At 39.0% G+C, this 15510-nt stretch overlaps 1 protein-coding gene across 4 annotated transcripts in view; it reads right to left on the bottom strand.

Moving 5' to 3' along the window:
- The window catches only part of MPPED2 (metallophosphoesterase domain containing 2), a 166871-nt gene that overhangs the window by 107214 nt on the left and 44147 nt on the right, over window positions 1-15510 (bottom strand). For all 4 annotated transcript variants that reach the window (XR_013156883.1, XM_077114281.1, XM_077114283.1 and 1 more), the window contains exon 3: window positions 9939-10120. Coding sequence is in view for 3 of the 4 variants with exons in the window: in XM_077114281.1 (XP_076970396.1) it covers window positions 9939-10120 (182 nt within the window). In the remaining variant the exon portion in view is untranslated. The remainder of the gene's footprint in view (window positions 1-9938; window positions 10121-15510) is intronic.

Consider the following 15510-nt stretch of genomic DNA (forward strand, 5'->3'; position numbering starts at 1 on the left):
GACACTTGGAAGTACTTTGGAAGAGGGGCAGGAGGCCTGCAACTTATACTCAAATGGTTCAGGAGCAAAGAAATTTACATGGAGAGAGAGAGAGAGTGAGAGAAGGATAAAGCAAATGTACTGAAACATTAACGATTAGTGACTCAAAGTGAAGAGTATATGGGAAGTCACCGTTTTATTCTTGCAACTTTTCTGCAAACTTGAAATTTATTTCAAAAAAAGTATAAAAATGTTAATTAAAACACGATTAATCAACTAGAGCTGCCTGTAGGCACGATAAGTGCTATCAACACATTTAACTGGCCTGAAACGAGGGCCTTCGAATGCCCTCCTTTGGACTCCACTCCACTCTCCACTCTGCACTAGCAATCTGGCCTGCATGCAGGAATGGCTGCATTGAATTATGTGTGGACAGCGCTATAATTATGTCCTCTTCTCTTTCATCTTCTTTGCACGACTCCAGCTGAGAAGGTGTAGGGTGAGCTAATGATTTGCCATGTATCTCTGATGAGTACTTTATTATTTGCATCATAATATTTTTTATTTCTTCCCCCTGAACATACTGCCATGTTGACAGCAAGGTCAGTTAAGTTACTATAAGGGATTTTTAATGAAAACAATTATAAATTTAAAATAACTGTGTTTAAAGCATTTAACAGTCATCAGGGTCAAGTGATTACAGCAGTTACCAGACCCATGGGATATGTTCACACCAAAACAAAGTGAATAAATTACCCAAGCTGACGTGTGTAATCACTAAGTGACCACAGGGGTCAGGCAGAGTGGAACCCTGAAGACTTTCAGGCAAAACCAATAATGAAAATTTATCAGTCAAAGGTGGGGGCAGGAGGAAACGTCAAGAATCAGTGAGTCCAGTGATAGACTGGAAGCAGAACTGACTCTCCATGCAGCTTGAAGGATCAGGAAAATGGTATTCCAATGCCCGGGAATAAAGGTTCCTAGAAACAACATGCAGGCAGGCTGGCAGAATGGAGGGGGGACTGAAATGGAAATGATCTATGTACCAACTAAAGGGCACTGTGGTATAAGGACACTGTCCTTATCCAGAAACCTATGGTAGGGTCTAGAAGTGCATTCAGAGGCCTCCAAGGTAGGGTATGGAGGGATGGGACGTTAACCACAAAATGATAACTTCCAACATTTACATGATACTTGACATCTTTCAAAGATGGTTGTTAAACTTTAGCCTCACAACCTTATGACAACTTCTCCTTATTGTGAGCTAAGGGGAACGAAGTATTTTGTTCATGGAAGCACATGGAAGTGAAGACAATCCAACATTTATTGAAGGGTCATTCTTAGCAACAGACTCCACTAGGAGCATGTACTCAGGTGAATCAGAAACAGAAGCTCAGAAGCCCTAACAGTAACGTGTGCTGATGGCCTGGAGGTAGTATGGAGGAGAGGAAGCAACGATGACCAACTGGGAAGGTCAAGACCAATTTCACTGTAGAGATACCAAGGAACAATATAGGCAGGCAAATGCTGAGACCAACGTGAGCAAATACTCAATTATTCAACAAACATTTATTGAATGTTTACTATGTGCAAGACCACGTCAACAGGAGGGAGCAAGACAGTCACAACAGCTCCTATTCTCAGGGAGCTTGATTTCATCACCCATCATTCACTCAAAGCACAGTTTTTGAGCAGCCGTATGTGAGACACTGTTGGAGGTGCGGGCGGTATCCAACCCCATTAAAGGCCAAGAAAAGGTCCAGGCCCTTATGGAGCTTACAGTTAGTGGACGAGGATGACAAGTAAGGAGACACAGAAGTAGGTAAAATAAGAAAGACCTCTACAAGGAGGTGGTCTTTGAGCTACAGACCAAGGAATCAGCAACTATAAAGATTCACAGTGGGAAAAACCTTGAACCAGAATGTTTCTGTGGTTAAAAAAGAGGAAGCAAGGGAGAGAGGGAATTCACATGCGCTGAGAGCTCTGGAGTGGCCACAGAGAAATGTGGAAGGGTTTGAAGCTGGACATCAAGAGCTTTGAATGCCACAACAGACATTTTTTCCAAAAATTGATATATCCTAAAGGCATTCTACGAAATATCAGTCTGGTGGGATGCCCGTGGCAAAAGGTCCTGGGTTTCTGTTTCGTCATCCGTTAAAATGATAACAACAACAACAACAACAAAAAAAATGATAACAACATCAACCAAGCTCAGGGTGTTGTAAAGATTAAATGAGTTAATGTGCAAAAAGGGTCAGGCAATACTGAGTGCTCAATAAATGTTAGTTATTATTATTAGATGATTCCAGGGAAGATAAATAGCAATCTAGGCCTCAGCTATCTCATTAGGGACTGACAGAGATCTGTAGGGTACTCAAGAAGTAAGACTGATAAAACACGGTCATAGATAAGGGAGGGTTTGGATGCATGGGTTAATGGTATTATGAATCAAAAGGGGAATGCAAAAGAATGAACAATATTTGGAGAGGATATTAATTCAGTTTGAGATATACTGGCTTTGAGGTATCTATGGACCATCTACCACCTATATGGATATGTCTAGTGGCCAGTTAGATATGAGTACTGGGAGAAAGAGAGATTAAGACAAAATCAGTGCTCCAATCTATAAATAAAACCTCAACTATCTCTGAGGCTTGGATATTCAGATTTAGCCAGGATGAAAAATGGCATCATACCCAGGCAAAAGACAAATCCCCCAAGCCTCGTTACTCTACTTAAAAAAAAAAAATCTGATTTGCAAAATTGGGCAAGACATTTAAACTCTCTGCATTCTAGCTCTCTAATATATAAAATGGGGGAAACGATACAGATGATCAGAGGCTGCTAAATGCAATGATCTTGCTCTCGTTTCCTTCTGCATCCTGCATGCTTACTACAAAGGAGGACCTGATCCCAGGAACCACACTTCGAACATATTCAAATAATCTTTGGAATTCAAAATCCCTTCTTTTCCTGGGATACAAGGATCCTGCTCTAAGATTTAGGATTACATAGTTTGGGGACTCCAGTTTTCCCTCTTGGACCAGATGGTTTGGAAAAGTTGGAGACTTTTGTTTTCAGAGCATCCTTTTAAATTTAATTAATTTATTTTTAATTTGGAAATGATTTACCTATAGTAACATGCAAAAAAAAGTCACCTTTCAAGGAAACTGTTTATCTGGCTTTTCTGTTAAGCTGACATAGTAATGATTAAGCATATGTTGCTGTGTTGCCCATGTCTTTAGGAAATGGGGATATTTCAGAAAAGGATGAAACAGGAAGCTTTAGAGTTGAGGGCTGGAACAGTGGAGAAGACATCCAGTGACTCTGGCCCTTGTCCTACAATGTGATTCCCATCTGTCCTTCCACCTCTCTGGATCTCCGTTTGTCCATCAATAAGACAGAGATAACACTGTCTGCCCAAAGCTACTTCCCTAGAACATTATAAGCATTAATGATCTAATATACTCAAAGGTACTTTGAGTCCTTTAGAGGAAAGAGGTCATATAAATTAGAGGTATTATAATTAATGCAATTTAAGAAAATGGCTGGTCATAACACAGAGGATTAGGTTCGCATGGATCACAAAAGACCTTCGGGTCACTAATGATCCTTTCTAATGGAACAAAATCTACTCTCACTTATTTGAGCATATTCAACTATTCTGCATTTGGGTTCTTTTTTTTTTTCAAGTACCTTACTTAATTCTAAACCAAAATTGAACTATTATTTATAGTGAACCTTGTCCTTATTGGGAGATTGTATTTATATATGAATGAGATCATGAAATAATTTGCTTTAGGAAAAAGAGATTCTCCAAAGTAAAGAAGGACAAGAGAATAGTAAGCATAAATCAACAGTTATTTGGATTAAACAAATGCTCTTATTGTATATTATAAACAAGAAAATAAGAACGTTTATATTCACATGACAGAATCTATAGGCAACTCATAGACAATCATAAAAATTCTGGAATCGCACTAAAAGAAAAAATTCCTAAAAAAATCTATTATATAAATTACAGCTCTAGCATGATAACTGGAAAAACCAAACCAGGAATCAAAACTGAATAGTAAAGCATGTCAGATACAGTTTTTGCATGCAAGCAAAGAGAAGCTCTGTTGGTATTAAACTCTAAACAATAAGAATGAAGGGTTCTAGGCACCAAGAAATACTCTGGCACATTCACCTCTGCAAATCATGGGAAAAGTCATCTTGTTTGCCCTTCGTAAAGCCTCATACCCTTACCTCTTTATTAGATATGACTATAACATGATCATAAAGTTATATAATTATAAAGGGTCCAATGAGACTGCCTGTGCTCAAACCACTACTGAAACTATTTGGGGAGATCTACTATGAGACTTACTAGTGAGCAGTCATCATCATTTCATATCACTGTTTTTCATTCTAAATGGATATCCCAACTTTCCCACCCATCTTATTCATAAGACCCAGTTCCCAACAATTTTTCATTACTTCAGTTAATCAGAAGTCTTAAGTGTGCAAGCCATGCCTGCAAAGCACGTGTATGCGTTCTTAAAAAAAACTTGGAAACCACCACTGTTACCTGCTTAAAGCCTGGCATGGTGGAGAGGGTAAGACACGAGCTAGCTGAGCCAGTGGGCAGGGATGGCTTTCAAAAGGAGGGGTGGTGACACAAAGGGGAGAGCGAGGGCCCAGATCAAAGAGGGCACCAGGAGCGAGAGGATTGGAAATTGAGAAAAAGGTGGGGGTAAGAGAGGCCTGGCTCCATCAGGTGTGTGGTTAGAGGTTCATTAGAATCTACGGGCGAAGCGTGCGTGTATCTGGTCTAGGGTGCTTGGAAAGGGGACAGTGCCAGGTTTCTGGTGGGGACTACAGTGCCCTCCTTTACCTCTCTACCACAGGCGGGTACAGACACACAGAAGACTGAAAGGCCACTTTCCCTGGAGTTCTTCCCTCCTCACGCCCCTCTATCTCCTCTCCTCCCAAACAGTAAGAGAAGCTCACCAGCAGGGCAGGAAGCTGGAGTCACGGTACACTGACATAACTAATAGTGGCAGACAACATTTACTGACTATTTAACAACTATGTACATTGTGTATCCTTTATCTCGTCTAAACTCACAATAATCCCTGTTGGTTAGAAACTATAAGCAGTAATAGTTTTCCGTTTAATAGATGAGTACACTGAAATCGCAGATTTAGTTGAAACCAGGATTTCAACACAGGCAGGCGAAGTCCAGTGCTCTTAACCTTATACTGTACTGCCTTTTTATACATCAACACACACACAGAAAACCACAACAGGATACACACCAGCTATTAACAGGAGTCATCTTTGAGTGGTAGAATTTGCAGGTGCTTTTAAATGTTTTTCAGCATCGATTACAATAATCACGTAAACTTTCACAATTAAAAAATAATGAGCTGTAGTCACTCAATAAAAAGTCCTTGAAAGGTGAAGATTTGCTGCCACTGAGGATATTCAAAACACGTAAGACACAAATTCTCACATAAAGTTAAGGAGAAATTACAATCTTTATAGAGGGAAATTTGACAATACATAATAAAATATATATTTTTAAGTATATATTGTTTGACACAACAATACCACTTCGTATATCTCATGAAAAGAATGAAGAATGCTCACAAAGAGATAGCAAGAAAGATATATGTTCATAACACAGGTGCATGTAATTATAAAAGAATGTAATCTACTTAGATGTCCCTTAATAGAGATCTGGCTAAAAAGAGAGCAGCCAAATGACAGAATGGTATACTGGCATGGAAGGACATGCATGATGCATGACATTTTAAATAATCACAAAATAATATGCATAGCCCTGTAATTTTAAAAAATAGTCATTAAAAAGCCCTTAAAGACTGAAAATTTGCTGCTACTGAAGATATTCAAAATAGAAACAGAAAAGAGAAAAATTTCCAAAATGCTACAGGCCAAATATACTTTGTACACTTCTAAGTATTTGACTTTTTATAATGAATGTATATTTTATTTATAATGAAAACATTCCTTTTTGGATTTATAACCATATTTACTGATGTGGAATACTGTTCAAGACATATTGTTGGGATGAAAAGCAGACTATAAAACAGCATTATTGTAAGATCTCTATTTTGGTAAAAAATTACACATATATACACAAACACGTGTGTGTGTACATACGTTACCAGAAAACATTCTATAAGGATACACACTAAAATGTTAATGGTGGTTATCTCTGGCCATTGGTAATTTTGCTTTCTTCTTTTGATTTACCTCTATTTTCTAAGTTATCAGGAATGAATATGCATTATGTATATTATAAAAATAAAATAAACAGCTCAGTGTGTGAAAGCTGTTCCTAAAGAACAGTTTCAAGACTTTGGGCCGATAAGAGGGTCGCTGGGAAAGGAAAGTAGTCTGCCAATAAGATTATTCTGAAGGGGCAAAGTTGATTTGTATGTCTAAGTTCTGGGATGTTTATTCAGTCACACGCCATTGTAACCTTGCCTAATGTGACATTCCTACAAATATGAACAACTCTTTACTTGAGATTTTCCCAGAAACCACTTTTGTTCTCCCTCGTATGCCTGGGGAAACTGAAGCTAGGGCCTATTAAATGGTAACCCAGACTAAAGAAAAAGTTATCATTAAAAGGTCATGGCTATGGTGCTATGCTGAAAGGGATTTCTGACTAACTAGATTGTCAGGTATAAATTTTTAGCCAAAGAATAGACCACCCAAGGACCCTGAATTTCTAATTATAATGTAAAAACAAACAAAAAAAAATAAGCTCTTCTTCAATATTTCCGTACAACATATAAGAATTGCTAATGACAGCAAACTAGATGCTACAAATTCCCTGAGGCAAAAGAAAAGGGAAAGGGGGAAAAATGGCAAAACACTATATATACACAGTGCTACATAATTTTAAAGTTTAGGCCAAAAGTGCAAGGAGAAAGTTTTGTACCATTACATTCATTCACTCACTCCGTGACTGAACAAACATTCGTGAGCATGTAACGGTCAAGGAAAAGATCTCTAACACTGGGGTCAGATGGTCCTCAGTTTACCAATAGTGTGACCTTGAAGAGGTCATTTCCTCCAAGCTTCTTATATGCTAATTGACCCTGGATAAATCAACCCAACTGGGCTCAAGTTGCTCATTTATAAAATGAGCATAACGTGAACATCCCCAGAGAGTTATTATAGGGATAGGAGGAGTGCCTCACCTAGAGTAGAAACAGAGACCAGCCTGGTAACAAAATTAAGGAGGTTGGGGGACAGCCATGGTTGTCTCCAATAATCAGGGCAATCTTGACTTTAGGAGAAAGAGAAATTAATCAGAGGCTCTCTGAACTCCAAGTACCCACCAAATCTGTTTGCCCTATCATGGCAAAAGCCCTAGAGTGAGCTGTCCCTTACCTTCAGGCCACCTGGCAGCTGCTGCTGGAAAGCAGAACCTCGCCTTTTTCAGGTGTGAGGCTCCTGATTGAGCCCAGTGCTGGGACGTAATCACACACCATCTCTCAGCCTCGGAGCACCATGAGGTTGCCTGGGCAACAGTGAGCTATTCTGGGCCTTCCCTACGGGGTCCCAATTCTTCCACTCATATCCCATGGGCTGCCTTGGACCTCACATCCTGCACCCCCTGCTGAGACCTCTGCCTCTTGCCTCACCGAAGGGAAATGGGAAGAGAAGGAACTAACCGTGCAACTGGACCTAAGCATTTTATTTCCTTATCATTTTATTTCCTTAGTTACGGCACATTTCCATTTATAGTGTAGTTTCCCTTATAAAGTCTTCCAGTGTTTACTTCTAATCTACTAAATAATTCCTCTGACCCTCTTCTTGTTTCTACCCTTTAAATATCTGTTGATGGTTCATTCACCACATACCCCATTCAGTTATTAATGGCCCACAAAAACTTACTAGCAGCAATCATTTACTGATTAATCTGCACAACAATCGAGAAAGACAGGTAGTATTAATCCTTAGTTCTGCAGAGGGAAACCAAGGGGAAAAGTGAGGTTAACTCAGTGGCCCAAGGTCAGGGCTAAACAAGATTATAAACCAGGATATAACTGTTTTGTATTTCTGCAAACACTTCCTACTGTGCCATTCTCTGTCTTTTAAAAATCAGTATCATCAATGCAGCTAGATAACTTGCGTTGAGATTCAGCTGTTGCAGTTTAAAATTGTGAAAATTCACCCCCAAATAATTTTACCTGCTAACAGTTCATAAACAAAAGCTGATAAAATGAAAGCAAATTTTACAGAGGCAAAAGAATAGAAATGAAAAGATCTGGAATATAGACCCAACTCTGATACCAGGAGGCTCTGAGAAAGTCACTTAACTACTCTGCATCTCTGTTTCATCTGAAAAAATGAGATTATGTTACCTGGTATTTAAAGTATATCGCGATTTAAATGAAATGACTGAATACCTACTACAACAGCACAGAATTTAAAAATCCTAATGCACAATGCTGCTAAGATCACCTTAAAACTAGTACAGTCATTCATGGCTAATGAAGTAAATGGCAAAATCCCTTTGGAAGGCAAGGTGGCAATATACTGCAGAAATCATAAAAATATTCCATAACCTTTGACTTAATAATTTAACTAAAAGATAGTATTTCATCTTAAGAAATAAGTTAACAGAAGTAAAAAGAGATACACACATGAAAATGCACATTTTGGAATTAGCTACAAGAGGAGAAATTGTTAGTTTGACTGTTCACCTTTAGAGGGATGTCTTATTAAATTCAGGCATACCAACAATATGCATGTCATGTTGCTACTAAAAAAGGATAAATATGAACATTATGCAAAAACATTATAAAAACTTACCAATACCATTAAGTGAAAATAGCCAAAAGTAAAAGCAGAAACGTACTCTATGTCAGCTATATGAAATATAGATAAATGTGCAAGGTCACATGAAAAAGTCAAAACAGTCACGTCATTGGTTGGACTTGTTCATTTTTAAAAACTACTTTAACTGATTTTAATGAAGGTTGTTTTCCATTAAAGCATGCGTTTTATGATCTAATTGATAAGTTAAAAATTTTAAGTTTGCTTTCATTGGATGGAAAAAGAAATTTTGAAGTTTCCCTCTAAATCTACTGAGTAATTTTTGCTGGCTGACATATTATGACAATATTCATCCCGAGTGATTACTACTCTTTACTATGTAATTCTTTGGTGTCTTTGGAATCGCAACCCTTGAAATTCTGTCCCTCACCTAAGATTTCTTAAAAAGCTCTGTCTTTGGATTTAGCTGTGAATAACCTCTTGTTGCCTTGTAATGCTAATATTTGAAACACAACTGCCTGAGGCAGGAGCCGACATTTTACTATAGCCCTAACCTGTGGGTGTCTCTACAGCAACTACAAAATTGGCATGATGCTTTTCATGGTGATTTCATAGTCCAAGCGTTCGAGGCTTTAAAACAGGACATCTCAACTTGGTCTTAAGATACCCTCCAGTATTTTTAGGAAAGCCTCTCCCAAGCAGGACAGTGCTGTGAGATTTTCCTTTCCTATAAGAACTTTTATATCCTCCTTCATTTTTTAGAAATATTCTCTTACTAGTAGGTCATTTGTACAACGTTGCTCATAATATCTGGGAAAGACTGCAGAGCCAATGAATTAAAAATATGATTCCAGGTCTCATGTGCGCCAATGGATGCCCTCATTAAAGCAGAATGAGTGAGATGAGATCGGTTTCAAAGCTTTCCATCCCTTTGCCCCAGAGCCGCTGAGGCCAGGCACTGAAAGGATGCACAGTAAAATTAAATATCTAAAAATTCATCTTTAATTAACAGAATTGGATTAAAGCTAGACACCACCGCATATCATACGAGAAATGGCTGAGCTGGCTTCCAAGTGCTCTAATTCAATTAGGACACAGTGAGTGACACTCGGACGGGAAAGGTTAATTGGGGGTGCCAGAGCGAAATCATTCCTTACCTAACCAGTCATTAAACTTCTTAACCTCTGAGGGCAGTCCCAGCTCGGTGAAATCGCCTGTGTGGAGAAGGATGTCCCCATAAGGCATCTGGATACCATCTGTTCTGGAGTGTGTGTCTGAGATGCAGACAAACCGCGTGTGGCCCGCTGGTTTTGGAGTGTCATATGGGATGGGGTCGACCCTAAAGTAGACATAACAGATCCCATAACAGTTAAACATATCAGAACCCTCGCAATTTTCATCGCACATACATATTGATTGTTTTCCGTGAATACACCCAAACAAACCGATGAAAAGGCAGAGGGCCCACTGTAACAAGGGAAATATTGGGTGGAAAAGAGACAGCATCACCCTCCTACAACTCCACGGGGCCAAATTCCAAAAGCCTTACTTACCTGGTAGGAGAATTACAGGAAAAGAATACCTCATACGAAGAGACAGAAATAACTCAGAAAAGTGACAGAGTGATTAATGGTGAAGTTTAGGGATATTGAACCCCAACTGGGGAAGCAAAATTATGCTATTTTTCTCTCTCATCATGTTCCAATTGATCCCACAACTCATTAGGAAATGGATAACTAATTTATTCCTTCTTAAACATGCATAACTTAAGCAGTGAACTAATTTTCAGAGATCAGTCTGCACATGCTTTGCCAACTGAGATGCTGAAAGTCACAGTACTTATACTTAATTTCCTTTCCGCCACCACTCAATACCTGTATCTTCTCATTTTTGCTAAGCGATTCACAAATTAAACTGTGGGGGCGGGAAGGTGATGCCAAAATAACTGGGCTCAAAGACAAAGAAAAAAACTACTTTGGTTGTTAGAACTTTGTCAAGCTTCCTTTTACCGTAATGAATCATCTGCAGTCCCAGTTACTATATATTGGGTCACTAGGAATGCTCATGTGCCTTGGATGAAGATTCTATGTGTACAAATAGTAAGCCTCTTACTGTATGTACACATCTACACATACTTTAATATATGTATAGTTCTAGAGACCTAAGCACTGTGGAATTAATTATGCTAGGGCATAGGAATCAAAAGGCAAAATGATCAACCCAAAGTAAAGAAAATGAAACAGAACATTCTCATTTAATAGTGTGTAACAAAGTATACTAAATAAACTTGTTAAAGAAATGCAAATGTGACTCTTCAAGCATACAGTTTTAATTATTTAAGGGGTTTGTAGCAGAGCTAAGGATGCTTAAACTATATTAACTCTACTCTGACAGCTTCCTTTAGTTTTCTCTGTAGGAATGAACACTTTATTTGGATTTGGGTGGAAAAAAAAAAAAAAAGCAGTTATAAATTCAAAGAGAAGGTCACCAGAGAAGCAAGTACGCGCTTCAGAGATTAGAGGGTGAAGCAGTCAATAAGGAACAATGCTTATACCAGCCCCACCCTTGATTGTTACAACACAGCAGGGATTACACTGGCACCTCAACACAGGACTTCCTATACATGTTGCAGTGACAGCATTTGTATAATCTTTCTTTCCTCCATTTCTTTAAAAAAAAAACTGTTTTAACGATGGCAATTTTAGAGAAGGAATAAAGATATCAATACGCAACCTGAATAGTCAGTCTAGCATTTATTTTATTTTATTTTTGTCCGAAAAGAAAGGAGAGAAAGAGAAAAAGAGAAAGAACAAAAGGAGAAAGGAAGGGAAGCAACGAAGTAGGAAAGGAAAAAAGAAGGGGGGAATGAAGGAAGGCCAAACCGGCCATTACAATGGGTCTGACTAAAAACCCAAACAGATACTTTCACTTGTGCATAAAATTGATGGATTTTTCCTGTAAAGTTGAGAAATTAATAATGCTGTTTTTACAGAAAATTCACCAGTGCACTGAGATCTCATCAGCAACTTGGAAACCCTCCTAATTATATCCAATGTTGCATTTCATCTATATAAATGTTTGGTGTTTTCCTTTCCATTATTGAGCTGTATTACTTTCAGTCTTAATGGTCCCAGTATTATCAACATCACCTGTTTTCTTAAAGTGGTTTTCTCGGAGAATGAATGACTATTCCCTGCTGCAGCAGACTGTTTCTCTCTCTAAAAGTGAAAGGTGACAATCCTATACCAAAGGTTCAGATGCTCATTCGAATAGGGCAGTGTGCATTTATGCTTATCATGAGAGTTCACACCAACATCTGGATGAAAACCGAGTAATCCAGCCACTGGTTTTCTAAATCCATTGATAACTTTGGTACCACATTTTACCTCACATATATTTCTGTTTCCATCCTATTAGTAACATATAGACCCAGCTCCCATTTGTCCCCTTCAAAAACACTGTTAAGTTAGAGAGACAGATACAGCTCCTGCGTCAAAATGCTTTGGGAGTCCATCCAATTCATCAAGGGACATCGTCATCATCATTTTTAATTCATATAAACCCACTTGCTGTGAATCTATCCAGTTTAGGGCAGCAAATCATCGCAAGGTACAAAATTTGTTTCCTAGCTTGCCTCCATTTGGACAATAACTTTCTAAGACTATGGGGAAACACCATTCTATTCTTTAATCACTGCAAACTCCTTTCCCATCCTCCTTCCTCCTCCAGAGAAACATTTAAGGGTCTAGCAGAATTTGCAATGAAATAAAGGTGAAGGAAAGGGAAAAGTACAGGGGACAGAAAAAGGGACAAAATGGGTCTGCTCAGCTTTGAGCTCAAAGAAGCAGACTGCAAAGACTGAGAGAGAAGGCTCCCTTAGATGCACCACCAACTCGATCAAAGAGAAACAAACGGGAATGATAAGGAGGGGAGGGAAAAGGTATACAGACTCAAATGTAGACTTTACATAGCTCCCTTGAGCCAGGGCACTGATGCCTTTTTTTCCCCATAGAAACAAAGCAAAGAGATGGTTTCGAAAGATGCAGCACAGCGTGTCAGAGCCACTCTGCAGGATAAAATGACCAACGAACCTGGGGGAGGAGAAGGAGGACACATAGGAAGAGAGACGCTTCAACCCAAGGACATTCAGAGTTGTCAGTAAGGTGTCTAGTACAATGGGCAAGTTATACTGCGTATAACAAAGACGTGACAACTCCAGGGAAACTGCTATTCTCCAAATTGGCATTTGATAGAAACACCTCATAAAGAAAAGTCAAGAGAGACCAGCATTTTCATTGTAAAAGGGCATCTAAGGGAACCCCTACAAGACTGAGACTCACATGGTGTGGAAATTCTTTCCCTATATTTCCCCCCTTAGTTACTTTACCACTTGCTGTTTATACGACTAATTTCTCAAAATATCTACCAATTCCCCCAAGGCATCATGTCAAATCACCCAGAGGGTATTCTACCAAGACAATCCAGCCCCACCAGCACCCTCACCTGTGCCACCCCCAACCAGATTCAAATATCAGAGTGAGATTTGCAAGTACATCTGAGTGCACCTAGAAGAAAATAAGATGACAAGGGAAGACAATAAGAAAACACAGTATCATAAATCCCAGGGCTGGACAAAGCCTTAGGGGACATCTGGTTTAATGCTCTAGATGATGCTTGAATTACCTCCACTTCTTCCCTGCCTAGCTGACATCACTTCTCATTCCAAGGCTTCCAGAGAAACCCAGGTATCCAGAGCCGAGCTTCTCCCCACTACCCCCCACTCACCCATTCTGACTTTTGGTAGCGCTACTTGAAAGTTTGTGATGCCAATCCTGTACCTCTGAGAAAGCTGGACATGGTCTAAGAGAGTCGGCCTGGAGCCCAAAGACTGATACATTTTTGTCTGTCATTCGCTTTGGACAAGTTATGTCATTCTACTGAGCTACCTTTATTCTCGTCTGTAAAATGGGAATACTAATGCCTTGTCTGCTGTGTTCTTATGAGGGTATAAATTGTCAAGTACTGGGGCTGGCACAGCGCTTGCTCAGGAGGAAAAGAGGCAGGATAATACAAGTTCTGAGTCCCAGCTCCACATGTATTAACAAGTTGCTTAAATTCTATGCCTTGGTGTCCTCAGTAAAAGGATATAAAATAGTACCCATCCCATAGGATTGCTGTCAGCATGAAAAGGGACAATGTACTCAAAGCTTTTAGAACAGTGTCTGAAACACAGCAGGTACTCAATATATGTTAGCTGCTACTCTTAGTGGTAGTATCGTTTAATTTCTCTCATCTCCTCTTCTGTTTGAAGGAGATACAGTTACCAGGAGATCACTCACAGGACAACACCCAGGATGGCTCCGCGGACGTCATCAACAACCAATAAGTACATTTATTTCCTTTCTGTCAATTCCTTCTTAATCCTAGCTCTGCACTCCGAAATAACAGACAATGCAGAATCCAGTCCCTTTTCTATTTGACAGCTCTTCAAATATTTGAAGACATCGATCAGAATCCCCTGAAATCTTCTCTACTCTAGTTGAAACAGCCACAGTTCGGTCAACCTTTCCTCGTGTGGACAGATTTCAGGTCCCCGCTGATTTCAGGTACAGAGCTGGAATTCAAGGAACAGAGAGCTGAACATGGATAAACTCAAAGGCAAACGACAGCCCAGGCTATGGAAAGACAACGATGCTGACCGTGCTGGTGGATTTTCCTAGAGGAAGTCCAAGTTATCTTCTTACAACATTTTAAAATCATGTCTCCAAGTTTTGTGCCAAGCCTCGATTCATGTTTTGATGCTTTAATGTAAAATGCTTATGTATCTTCGTGTCTATCTATCTAAACAAGTAGAGCATTCTCATTTATTCCGTCTTGACATATTAGGGCTTTAAAAAAAACATAAAAAATAATATGATAATATGATTGCTTCTACCACGGGATCCTCTTCTGGCTGCATCAGTTATATACTTTTCTAGTAACAAATTCATACAGTGTTGCAAACCCCATTAATAGATCTGATTTGTTATGACATGGATTTCTTCTTTAGACCATACATGCAACAAAAGCCTTATGTACACAATTAGCCTATAATTCAGTCTAAGAATAGACTATTACCCCTACAGAACATTTTAACGGAATTTCATTGTATTCACCATCCCCTATTTCATTTCAAAACCCTGATATTCTGCTTATACATTCCATTAACTATACCTCTAAAAAGTTTTCCGACACAGCATTAAACCTTTCATTTTAATTAAGAAGATTTAGATACAAAGAAAGCTGAAATTATTTTTGTAATGTTAAACCATTCCACATAAGCCACACTGTTTAATAAAGAAGGATGCAAAACCTGCCATGAAAACAATGAATAAACAGATATCAAGCTTACTCTAGTAGAATATCAGAATGCTGATATTGGAAGGGACCTTAAAAATTATCTATTCTCGGTGGATCAGCGGGCAGAGTTCTTGCCTGCCACGCTGGGACCTGGGTTCAAGTCCCGGTGCCTGCCCATACCAAAAAAAAAAAAAAAAAAAATTCAACTCTTGAATATCATCGTCCCAGTTTTTGCTGTAATCACATGTTCTATGATTTACCTAATTTTTCTTAAGTTTCTTACAGTTTTTACACAATTCTTATAGTTGATCAGTTTTGTCCCAAGCCTATGCAGTCATCAATGGGATGTGTTGGTTTTATGTTCCAACTACACAATAAAATACACACATA

Source organism: Tamandua tetradactyla, chromosome 8 (genome assembly GCF_023851605.1).
Source record: "Tamandua tetradactyla isolate mTamTet1 chromosome 8, mTamTet1.pri, whole genome shotgun sequence".
Classification (NCBI taxonomy): Eukaryota; Metazoa; Chordata; class Mammalia; order Pilosa; family Myrmecophagidae; genus Tamandua; species Tamandua tetradactyla.